Here is a 12,891-nt window from a genome sequence, read left to right on the forward strand (position 1 = left end):
TTACACACTGCCGGGTAACGTTACTGCCCGGGGGCACACATCTCTCCTGCTCCTTACACACTGCTGGGTAACGTTACTGCCCAGGGGCACACATCTCTCCTGCTCCTTACACACTGCTGAATAACGTTACTCCCCAGGGACACACATCTCTCCTGCTCCTTACACACTGCTGAGTAACGTTACTGCCCAGGGGCACACATCTCTCCTGCTCCTTACACACTGCTGAGTAACGTTACTGCCCAGGGGCACACATCTCTCCTGCTCCTTACACACTGCTGGAACTCTAGATCAGTTTTGTCCGCTCCGCATTAATCCGTTTCCTATTACTATACTTTGCACGTAGTAACGATAGTTATATTGTGCAATGACTGTAAAAAGTTATATAAAATAAATATAGAGGAAATTCCCAGCAATGACTCCACAGCACTATACACTGATATACCCCCAATGACACAAGGAGGACAGAGGAAGATCAGTCCGGTACTCACTGTTCTGTCTGAGAATCATTGCGCTCCTTCAGTTCTCGGATTTTTATTTTCAGGAAAGTGTTTTCTTCCAGCACCTGGAACATAACCATATAGATGGCGTTACACTGTGTGACCTGCCGGCTGACTACCATGGTTATATAGTGTAACATTATCTGATACTAGAATGGATTGCCTCCTATATGGAATATATTACCCATGTATTCTCTGGCTTCCTCCCAGTGACAGCCGTCTCTTCATAGACAGTAATATCATCACTACCACACAGACTATAACCCATTTCTCTAATCAAGTAGAAATAGGGACGCAACTTATTCCCCGGCTCTCTGCCCGTACACCTACAGAACGAGGCAGATTCTGCTATACATTCATCTGAGCACATGTATTACACCAACAATACACACACACACACACACACACACTACACCATAACAATCACATACCCTGCACAGGGCAGATACCAGCGCCACAGTACAGCGGAGATTTAGCGCGTGCCTCGGCCGATCAGGAACGGGAGCCGGAGCCATGCTCCCAGGTGGGATTCAGTGGGTCTGGGACTCAGGGTCGACAGCACAAAGGTCGACACACTTTAGGTCGACACCAATTGGTCGACACACATTAGGTCGACAGGGTCAAAAGGTCGACAGGGTCAAAAGGTCGACAGGAACAAGGTCGACATGGAAAAAGGTCGACATGAGTTTTTTATGTTTTTTTGGTGTCGTTTTCTTCGTAGAGTGACCGGGAACCCGAATTAGTGCACCGCGTCCCCTCGCATGGCTCGCTTCGCTCGCCATGCTTCGGGCATGGTGCCTTCGCTCCGCTACCGCTTCGCTCGGCACACTTTACCGTTCCAATCGTAGTCCACGTGGATCGTTAAGTATGAAAAGGTTCAAAAAAAGAAAAAAATCATGAAAAACTCATGTCGACCTTGTTCCTGTCAACCTTTTGACCCTGTCGACCTAATGTGTGTCGACCAATTGGTGTCGACCTAAAGTGTGTCGACCTTTGTGCTGTCGACCTGGAGTCCGGATACCGGATTCAGTCACTTGTTTTACACTTAATCTGGGGAGGGAGAGCAGTCTGCAGCATACGGTTACCCCTGCCGGGCTACATGTCCCCATCTCCAATATCCTTACAAAGAATTAAGGTTCAAAAAGGGTTGAGATTGCCTAAAGGATAAGAAAAAAAAAAAGGGGCAGACTAGATGGGCCAAGTGGTTCTTATCTGCCGTCACATTCTATGTTTCTATCTCCCCTCTAATGGCCCCATCTTCTAAGTGCCCTGCATTTCTCACTCATCGCCTCAGCAGAAACCACCTAAGCATTGAACCATTCTTGCCTCCATTTCTCCCCTCCGGCCATCTCCCGGGTGCCGCTGACCACTGTTGGGGGTGTACCAGGCACTTATCATCAGGTCCCACATAACTCAATTCTCATAGAAATATAAAGGTGATCAGAAATGCTCATTGTATTGTATGGCAATCACTAATGCTTTCTGTTTTATATGGCAGATACTCTCTTTAATTGTATGGCGGTCCTTCTGACGTTGCCTGCATTATATGGACATCACTGTGCTGTTATCCACATTAAATGGTGGTCACAGTGATGTTATCTGCAGTATATGGCGGTCACAGTGATGTTATCTGCAGTATATGGCGGTCACAGTGATGTTATCTGCAGTATATGGCGGTCACAGTGATGTTATCTGCATTATATGGCGGTCACAGTGATGATATCTGCAGAATATGGCGGTCACAGTGATGTTATCTACATTATATGGTGGTCACAGTGATGATATCTGCAGTATATGGTGGTCACTGTGATGTTATCTGTATTATATGGCAGTCACTGTGATGTTATCTGTATTATATAGCGGTCACAGTGAGGATATCTGCAGTATATGGTGGTCACTGTGATGTTATCTGTATTATATAGCGGTCACAGTGAGGATATCTGCAGTATATGGCAGTCACTGTGATGTTATCTGTATTATATAGCGGTCACAGTGAGGATATCTGCAGTATATGGCAGTCACTGTGATGTTATCTGTATTATATAGCGGTCACAGTGATGTTATCTGCAGTATATGGCGGTCACAGTGATGATATCTGCAGTATATGGTGGTCACAGTGACATTATCTGCAGTATATGGCGGTCACAGTGATGATATCTGCAGTACCTGGCGGTCACTGTGATGTTATCTGTATTATATGGTGGTCACAGTGATGTTATCTGCAGTATATGGTGGTCACTGTGATGTTAGCTGTATTATATGGTAGTCACTGTGATGTTATCTGCATTAAATGGCGGTCACAGTGATGTTATCTGCAGAATATGGTGATCAGAGTGATGTTATCTGCAGTATATGGCGGTCACTGTGATGTTACCTGCAGTATATGGCGGTCACAGTGATGTTATCTGCAGAATATGGCGGTCACTGTGATGTTATCTGCAGAATATGGCGGTCAGAGTGATGTTATCTGCAGTATATGGCGGTCACAGTGATGTTATCTGTATTATATGATGGTCACTGTGATGTTATCTGTATTATATGGTGGTCACTGTGATGTTATCTGTATTATATGGTGGTCACTGTGATGTTATCTGTATTATATGGTGGTCACTGTGATGTTATCTGCAGTATATGGCAATCACTGGGATGTTATCTGCATTAAATGGCGGTCACTGGGATGTTATCTGCATTATATGGCGGTCACAGTGATGTTATCTGTATTATATGGTGGTCACTGTGATGTCATCTGTATTATATGGTGGTCACTGTGATGTTATCTGTACTATATGGTGGTCACTGTGATGTTATCTGTATTATATGGTGGTCACTGTGATGTCATCTGTATTATATGGTGGTCACTGTGATGTCATCTGTATTATATGGTGGTCACTGTGATGTCATCTGTATTATATGATGGTCACTGATGTCATCTGTATTATATGGCGGTCACTGTGATGTCATCTGTATTATATGGCGGTCACTGTGATGTTATCTGCAGTATATGGCAATCACTGGGATGTTATCTGCATTAAATGGCGGTCACTGTGATGTCATCTGTATTATATGGCGGTCACTGTGATGTCATCTGTATTATATGGTGGTCACTGTGATGTCATCTGTATTATATGGCGGTCACTGTGATGTCATCTGTAATATATGGCGGTCACTGTGATGTCATCCGTAATATATGGCGGTCACTGTGATGTTATCTGCAGTATATGGTGATCACTGTGATGTTATCTGTATTATATGGCGGTCACAGTGACGTTATCTTCAGTACATGGTGGTCACTGTGATGTTATATGTATTATATGGTGGTCACTGTGATGTTAGCTGTATTATATGGTGGTCACTGTGATGTCATCTGTATTATATGGTGGTCACTGTGATGTTATTTGTATTATATGGCGGTCACTGATGTTATTTGTATTATATGGCGGTCACTGTGATGTTATCTGCAGTATATGGTGGTCACTGTGATGTTATTTGTATTATATGGTGGTCACTGTGATGTCATCTGTATTATATGGTGGTCACTGTGATGTCATCTGTATTATATGGTGGTCACTGTGATGTTATTTGTATTATATGGCGGTCACTGTGATGTTATTTGTATTATATGGCGGTCACTGTGATGTTATCTGCAGTATATGGTGGTCACTGTGATGTTATTTGTATTATATGGTGGTCACTGTAATGTTATCTGGGACTAAAATGGGCTTGCCCTATTCCTACAAATCATTTTGTTTTTTTCAATGTTGACATATGTATTCAAGAAAGCCATTGGTGACTCCTAACTACAGGTGAGCCTCTGCCACAGGTGACAGAAAGCCTTATTTCACCCCTGCAATACATCTATATTTATCCATCATGAGTACTAGGAACACAAGATCTTGCAGATATAAAATACAGTAAATAAACGTTGAAATGGAATAAATAGCAGTATTTGGATGGGCCGGTGATGTAGTATCTACAGTCATGGATGCCATAGAGCCCAGTCCGCACCAGCATTGCTGTAGTAATGTCTGTCAATGTAAGACCTATTAGGGTCTCCTGCCCTGTGCTGCCACGTCGTCATGGTAACCGGGAGGCAAGTGCTAGCGGAGTAACCTGAGCGCAGCTGATACTCCAGTTCGGGTCTTTTGCTGTGCAGTGGTTACAGGCTCTGTGCACGGCAGGGGATCCGGTGCTGGTTTTTGTGCTCACAGTCTGTGAGGTCTGAGTGGGGCGTGGACCGCACCTGCTATATAAACCCTCTTCTCAGGTTAGGCAGATGCTGCTGAATCTTTGTTGGTTAGTCAGTTCCTGACAGTTAGCTAGTACTGTGTAACTTTGTATTTGCTTGTTGCTTACTGCAAATAGGCCTTGGGATTTGGTACTACACTCTGCCAATTCAGACCTAGCAGTAAGACTGGAGTCAGTCGTTTAACCTGCTGGGGTTCTTTTGCTACTCTGTGAACCTAGCAAGTTTGCGGCTGTATTCTCAGACTTGCCTGCCAAAATCCTCTCTCACTGTGCAAGGTGTCAGTTTAGTGGCAGTAAGCTGAACCGGTGCACTGCAAGTGAGGACTAGGATTGTGGAGACTCCCCTTGTGTCTATTATTCCATCTCTGACCAAGGAGTTTACTGCCACACCCGTTGGTAACCCTTTAGGGTTTTGCTGCTGCCCTTAGCAACAGCATTTCGGGTTCTCTCCGTATTGAATCACAACATCTCGCTTCTTTCCATCTGAGCATTCCTAATACTAGGTAGACACCCAGTTTCTTAGCCTTTGGGCTTCTCTGTTCACTTTGTGTTTATTTTGTTACCCTATCACCTTCTGTGTATGTAATTTCATATTCCCCAGTCTGTGAGTTCATTTGTTTTGCATCCCTCTCCGTTCAGACACCAGTACATTCCTGCTGGCACTGGTGTGCATAACATATTCAGCAGCCAAATACTCCTGTTGAAATTTTGTGGGAATATGGAGCATACCCCTCAAAATACTTTGCAACAGGTGGTCGATCAGGTGCAGGTCCTGACTCGACAATTTAATGATTTGTCCATTAAAATGCACACCTCGCAGGCCGCTGGCGGAGCTCCCGCAGCAGCAGCAGCAACTTCAGGGGTTAAGGAGCCGAAAGTAAATCTCCCGGATCGTTTTTCTGGAGATCGCTCGCAGTTCTTTTGTTTCAAGGAGAGCTGCAAGCTATATTTCCGGCTTAGGCCTCAGTCTTCTGGGTCGGAGATTCAGCGGGTGGGCATAGTGATTTCCTTGCTACAAGGAGACCCACAGGTCTGGGCATATGGGTTGCAGCCTGACTGTCCGTCGTTTAAAAGTGTTGATGCTTTTTTTACGGCACTGGGCATGTTGTATGATGACCCTGACAAGACGGCCTCAGCCGAGGCTCAGATTTCGATCCTTAAGCAAGGGCGAAGGCCAGTTGAGGTTTATTATACGGAGTTTCGGAGGTTGGCCCATGATACCCAGTGGAATGACCCAGCCCTGAGACACCAGTACCGAAGAGGTCTTTCTAACCAGATAAAAAACCAACTGGTACAATATCCCTTGCCTGATAGCTTGGATCAGCTCATGCAGTTATCCATCCGGGTGGATAGACGGCTGAGAGAGCGTAGGCTTGAATGGGAGACCGAGGTTTCCTTCTTTCCCAAGGGAACCTCAGACTCTGAGGAATTTTCCGAGGAGCCTATGCAGATTGGGGCTACCCGCCTCTCCTCGCGTGAGAAGACGCGGAGGAGACAGCAGGGTTTGTGTTTGTACTGTGGGAATAAAGGTCATGTGGTAGTATCATGCCCAGAAAAGCCGGAAAACTTCAGGGCCTGAGGGTGATGGGAAATATCCTGTCAGGCCAGAAGTCAGAATTTCCCAAGAAGACTTTTATCATTCTGGTGACCTTGAAGATCAAGGGCGTCCTTTTGTGGTGTAGGTGGATGCCTCTGAGATGGGTATTGGGGCTGTGCTCTCTCAGATGGGGGTGTCTGATAATCGCCTTCATCCCTGTGCTTACTTTTCCCGTAAATTTTCGCCTGCCGAGATGAATTATGACGTGGGTAACCGGGAATTGTTGGCTATTAAGGATGCACTCGAGGAGTGGAGACACTGGCTTGAGGGGGCTAAGTTTGTGGTCTCAATTCTCACCGACCATAAGAATTTGGCATATTTAGAGTCAGCGAAGCACCTCAATGCCAGGCAGGCACGATGGGCTTTGTTTTTTGCTCGCTTTAATTTTTTGATAACATATCGCCCTGGGTCAAAAAACATCAAGGCTGATGCGCTCTCGCTGAGTTTTGCTCCAATCCAGGAGACCACCGAGGAGCCATTGCCCATTGTGTACCCATCATGTATTAAAGTGGGCATTACCCAGGACCTCTTGTCATTAGTCCTTAGAGCACAGGAGCAGGCTCCTCCAGACCTTCCGGTAGGTCTTTTGTTTGTGCCTCCTAGGTTAAGACAGCGAGTGTTCCTGGAATTCAATGCCAAGAAGTCGTCAGGTCACCCGGGTATTGCCAGAACTCGGGAGTTGCTGTCTAGGGTGGTGTGGTGGCCCTCGGTGGCTAGGGATGTGGATCAGTGGGTTCGGGCATGTGACATCTGTGCCCGAAATAAAACTCCTAGAGGCGTTCCTGTTGGCCCATTACATCCACTCTCTATTCCATCTAAGCCATGGACCCACATTTCAATGGATTTTGTGGTGGACTTGCCCAAATCCTCGGGGATGACAGCCATCTGGGTTGTCGTTGACAGGTTTTCGAAGATGGCGCACTTCGTTCCACTGGTTGGGCTGCCATCGGCCAGACGCCTGTCTGAATTATTTATGCTGCATGTTGTGCGCCTCCACGGGTTGCCACTTGATGTGGTCTCTGACCGCGGATCCCAGTTTGTGACCAAATTCTGGAGGGCATTTTGTTCCGATCTCCAGATTTCTGTCAGCTTGTCGTCAGGCTACCATCCGCAGTCTAATGGGCAGACTGAAAGGGTAAACCAGTCCTTGGAGCAGTTCCTCAGGTGTTATGTCTCCAAGTGTCAGACTGACTGGGTTGCTCATCTGTCCATGGCGGAGTTTGCCTATAACAACGCGGCTCACTCTGCTACAGGGATCTCTCCCTTCCGCTGTGTGTATGGGCATCATCCTAAGGCCAATTCTTTTGACCCCCTGGACTCCACGCCTGGTGGTTCCTCTGTGGTTTCGGTCCTTAGGGGTATTTGGAGGAAAGTGAAGAAAGCCGTTGTGTGAGGAGACCAGGGAAAAAGGGATGTCTAGGACTTGCTTTCATGTTAAAAAAGTAAGAGTTAATCCTATGTCCCAAGTTCTGAGTTCTTAAATTGAAGCCCTCAGTCTGCAGAAGTCACACACAGGAAGTATCCCAGAAGCATACAGCAGGGGAGTGTTCCTTTTAGAAAATCCCTCCTCCTTCCCCTCTGGAAAGACTGACAGCATGATCCACCAATCAGAAAGGAGGAGAGAGAAGGAACCAGCAAGGGGGAATTGGGGGGAGAGGAAGTGGCTGTGAGAAGGAGACTGTGTGTGTGTGTGTGTGTGTGTGTGGAGGTGATGGTGCACAGCTAGAATCACTGGAGGTTGGGGTGTCGTCCCCTCTCAGTGTCATCAGTGACCAGCCACTCAGTGTGCCCTGCTACAGCTGTCATTACTGCCCAGGCCTGGAGGAGATATACAGCAGCTGGTAAGGACTTTGCTGAACTCTGAGTGGACATTATTAGTATAACCCTGCTTGCTGGTCACTGGATTTCTGGGTCTCCCTGAATAAAGATCACCTTGATTTTCATTATAACCGGCTCCACAGTGTGATCCCTGAACCCCAGGATACCCAGGTCACCCGGTATCCTCACACCTTGTGTCTGTGTCATTAGTGACCAAAAGGGTTTTTGATAAGCGGAAAAGACCCTGCAGCTTCAAATTAGGAGACTTCGTCTGGTTGTCCACCAAGAATTTGAAGTTGAGACAGCCATCTCATAAGTTAGGCTACCGGTTCATCGGCCCTTATAAGATCACCAGGGTTATCAATCCGGTGGCATTTCAGTTAGATCTGCCCCGTTCATTGGGTATCAATAAAACATTTCATTGTTCCCTTTTAAAACGGGTGATTAGTAATCCTTCTTCCAGTGGAAGACCTTCCCCTCTTCTGATACGTGGCCAGAGGGAGTTTGTTGTTGAAAGGATTCTTGACTCCAAGATGATTCGGGGTCGGCTGTCATTTTTGGTGCACTGGAAGGGGTATGGTCCGGAGGAGCGGTCGTGGGTGCGCAGTTGTGATCTTCATGCCCCCAGACTGATACGCTCTTTCTTCTCGCAGTTCCCCGATAAACCCGGTGGCAGGGGTTCTTTGACCCCTCGTCAGAGGGGGGGTACTGTTAGGGTCTCCTGCCCTGTGCTGCCACGACGTCATGGCAACCGGGAGACAAGTGCTAGCGGAGTAACCTGAGCGCAGCTGATACTCCGGTTCGGGTCTTTTGCTGTGCAGTGGTTACAGGCTCTGTGCACGGCAGGGGATCCGGTGCTGGTTTTTGTGCTCACAGTCTGTGAGGTCTGAGTGGGGCGTGGACAGCACCTGCTATATAAACCCTCTTCTCAGGTTAGGCAGATGCTGCTGAATCTTTGTTGGTTAGTCAGTTCCTGAAAGTTAGCTAGTACTGTGTAACTTTGTATTTGCTTGTTGCTTACTGCAAATAGGCCTTGGGATTTGGTACTACACTCTGCCAATCCAGACCTAGCAGTAAGACTGGAGTCAATCGTTTAACCTGCTGGGGTTCTTTTGCTACTCTGTGAACCTAGCAAGTTTGCGGCTGTACTCTCAGACTTGCCTGCCAAAATCCTCTCTCACTGTGCAAGGTGTCCAGGTGTCAGTTTAGTGGCAGTAAGCTGAACCGGTGCACTGCAAGTGAGGACTAGGATTGTGGAGACTCTCCTTGTGTCTATTATTCCATCTCTGACCAAGGAGTTTACTGCCACACCCGTTGGTAACCCTTTAGGGTTTTGCTGTTGCCCTTAGCAACAGCATTTCGGGTTCTCTACGTATTAAATCACAACATCTCACTTCTTTCCATCTGAGCATTCCTAATACTAGGGAGACACCCAGTTTCTTAGCCTTTGGGCTTCTCTGTTCACTTTGTGTTGGTTTTGTTACCCTATCACCTTCTGTGTATGTAATGTCATATTCCCCAGTCTCATGAACAAGTAGATATGTGCGGTAACCTTTGGCGCTCTGAGTTTATAGACCAACCCCTGAATTATGTGGGGATAAATTGATGACAAATTGTGGACCAATTCATGAAATCTCACAAGATAAAAATTTATTAATACAAACTGACATCAAACACAAATAAAGTGCAAATGGTGACTTAGCAGCAAAGGTTTTGATGGAAGTGGCCGTGCAAAGAATAAATATGGATCTCTCACCATGTATTGGAGCTGCGGTGGGCTAGCTTTAAATAATGATTCATTACTTGAAAAAGGTCACAGAGGAGTGACCGAAACGCGTTGTATTCGAACAGAGGACTTTACCGGGTGAGCAGCTATACCAGTGGAAGGACCGTTATGCTGAAAGAAACTCACTGCGGTGGTGCTGGGCTATTTTCAGCCTAGGACCTCATTGCTTTATTTAAAGCTAGCCCACCGCAGCTCCAATACATGGTGAGAGATCCATATTTATTCTTTGCACGGCCACTTCCATCAAAACCTTTGCTGCTAAGTCACCATTTGCACTTTATTTGTGTTTGATGTCAGTTTGTATTAATAAATTTTTATCTTGTGAGATTTCATGAATTGGTCCACAATTTGTCATCAATTTATCCCCACATAATTCAGGGGTTGGTCTATAAACTCAGAGCGCCAAAGGTTACCGCACATATCTACTTGTTCATGTGATTGTTGGGGATTTTTATGTGTTTATCCCTTTTTTTTGTGTGGTAGCAAGGCAGCCCTCAGTTTTTAATTGCGCACCCACTGTCTTTTGTGCATCCATTTTTTCTCATATTCCCCAGTCTGTCTGTGAGTTCATTTGTTTTGCATCCCTCTCCGTTCAGACACCAGTACATTCCTGCTGGCACTGGTGTGCATAACAGTTCAAACACCAGTACATTCCTGCTGGCACTGGAGTGCATAACAGTTCTGACACCAGTACATTCCTGCTGGCACTGGTGTGCATAACAAGACCATAGCATTACTGTTTATGTACTGTGTAATGGGCGCTGCGGATCCCTTGTGGCGCCATATAAATAAAGGATAATAATAATAGCAGGATGTACGCATTCATACTGGACACTGTGTACTTATGTGCATAGGAATCCGTTATTGCCTCTAGCTATGACACAGTTTTATTTATATACACACAGCTCTACATATAATAAAAATGTGAGGGTTGTGTCTGTACAAAGCATTTGTTTTTGGCAGAAATATACCTCTAGGGACTGTTCATGAACTATGAAGACGAAAAAAATAAATTGGAGTTTTTGTCTGTCTGTTGGTTCTGGCATCACACAGAAACTACTGGATGAATCTGGATGGCGTTTTTACTGAGGTATGTATGATGTCAATGTGACATCAGGGAGAGAAGCAATAAAGGAAAAACCAGACACTTGACATTTGTTGCACTGCAGGTTGGTGTTACGATCACACTTCTGCGGAATTGGACTATGCTCAAGCTATGCAACGGAACCCAACATAAAGTGACCGCTCTGCAGAGGAACCTCACTGGATGTGACGCAGATGAGACCGTGTTTATACCACATATACCCCTGATCCCCAACAATTTTCCTGTCAGCGTCTCGCTATGACGATCAACAAGTCGCAGGGCAAACGCCCAGGGCTGCAGGCGTGGATCTCAGGACCAGCTGCTTCTCCCATGGGCAGCGTTACGTGGCTTGCTCACGAGTTCCTAGCCCCTAGTATCTTCTTGTGTTACTCTCTGAAGGAAAAACTGCAAATATTGGGGGTAATTCCAAGTTGATTGCAGCAGGAATTTTGTTAGCAGTTGGGCAAAACCATGTGCACTGCAGGGGGGCAGATATAACATGTGCAGAGAGAGTTAGATTTGGGTGTGGTGAGTTCAATCTGCAATCTAAATTGCAGTGTAAAAATAAAGCAGCCAGTATTTACCCTGTACAGAAACAATATAACCCACCCACATCTAACTCTCTCTGCACATGTTATATCTGCCTGCCCTGCAGTGCACATGGTTTTGCCCAACTGCTAAAAAAATTCCTGCTGCGATCAACTTGGAATTACCCCCATTGTCACAAATTTTGTGATCAATTATAGAATAGACATTACAATATTAGATGGCATTACCGTCTTTGTAACACGAGTTCTGTGGAGCAATAACAGACATCCACGTGAGCAGAGTCGCGGACAAACGCCAGCGTATACAGATTTATTTACAAAATAAACATTTGTATATTCCAGCTGTGCCTCTTACCTCGTCATAGCGGACCTGCAGGGTTTGGAAGCGCACGTCCTCAGCGGAATTACGTAGCGTGGTAGTGGTGCAATCTCTGGCTGTGGAAGGAGAGACACCTCCAAGAAGCCGCCAGGGTGTAAAGTGATCCCCCGCGGAGATGTCACTGTAGCCATAGGACTCGTTATATATACTGTCATTATGAGTCTGCTCTACGGCAGAGGGATGATAGCTTCCGCTCCAGTCCTCGTCATTGTCATCCAGGAGATTATCATCTAGAGGGGGGTCCTGGTACCGTAGTGTCAGCCCCGACTTGTCCTGAGGATGGGGCAGCACCTGAAGGGGAGATAGAGAGGGAATACCGAGTGATGCTCTCTATCACTGACACACAGGAGAGGCAGCCATTCTGTGGGCGGAGTCTGTCAATCCCCTAGCAACCAATCACATGACTGAGGCACGTGCAATGTGTGCCTCACACCTCCACTAAGTCACCAGGCCCTGGTAGACAGGCTACAGTGCGGATGAAACCACAAAATGGCTGCCTCGTGTGTGTGTGTGTGTGTGTGTGTGTGTGTGTGTGTGTGTGTGTGTGTGTTAGCAGGGGATCTACTATAGATTGGACATGGTTAAACTTTAAATAAAATACATTATCCACGCACAAGCAATACAGAAATAATAAACTCCAAATGGCCACAGAATAAAATATCAGCCCATGAGTGCGGCCTCTGCTTCATCACCAGCAGCCTCAAGTTCAACTTTTTACTCGACAAAGTCCCATTTATGGAGCAGACCGCCAGCCCTGCCCCTCCAGCCAGCCACACCCTTCCTGTCAGCCCTGCCCCTCCCATCAGCCCCACCCTTCCTGCCAGCCCTGCCCCTCCAGCCAGCCTCACCCTTCCTGTCAGCCCTGCCACTCCCACCAGCCCCACCCTTCCTGCCAGCCCTGCCCCTCCCACCAGCCTCACCCTTCCTGTCAGCCCTG

At 46.5% G+C, this 12,891-nt stretch overlaps 1 protein-coding gene across 1 annotated transcript in view; it reads right to left on the reverse strand.

Moving 5' to 3' along the window:
- ENTR1 (endosome associated trafficking regulator 1) overlaps window positions 1-12,891 on the reverse strand; it is a 69,952-nt gene that overhangs the window by 42,082 nt on the left and 14,979 nt on the right. Inside the window, exons 3-4 of the mRNA XM_063935818.1 lie at window positions 11,931-12,245; window positions 489-562 (exon numbers count right to left, since the gene is read on the reverse strand). Coding sequence (XP_063791888.1) covers window positions 489-562; window positions 11,931-12,245 — 389 coding nt within the window. The remainder of the gene's footprint in view (window positions 1-488; window positions 563-11,930; window positions 12,246-12,891) is intronic.

The sequence above is a fragment of the Pseudophryne corroboree genome, chromosome 8 (genome assembly GCF_028390025.1).
Source record: "Pseudophryne corroboree isolate aPseCor3 chromosome 8, aPseCor3.hap2, whole genome shotgun sequence".
NCBI classification, from domain to species: domain Eukaryota; kingdom Metazoa; phylum Chordata; class Amphibia; order Anura; family Myobatrachidae; genus Pseudophryne; species Pseudophryne corroboree.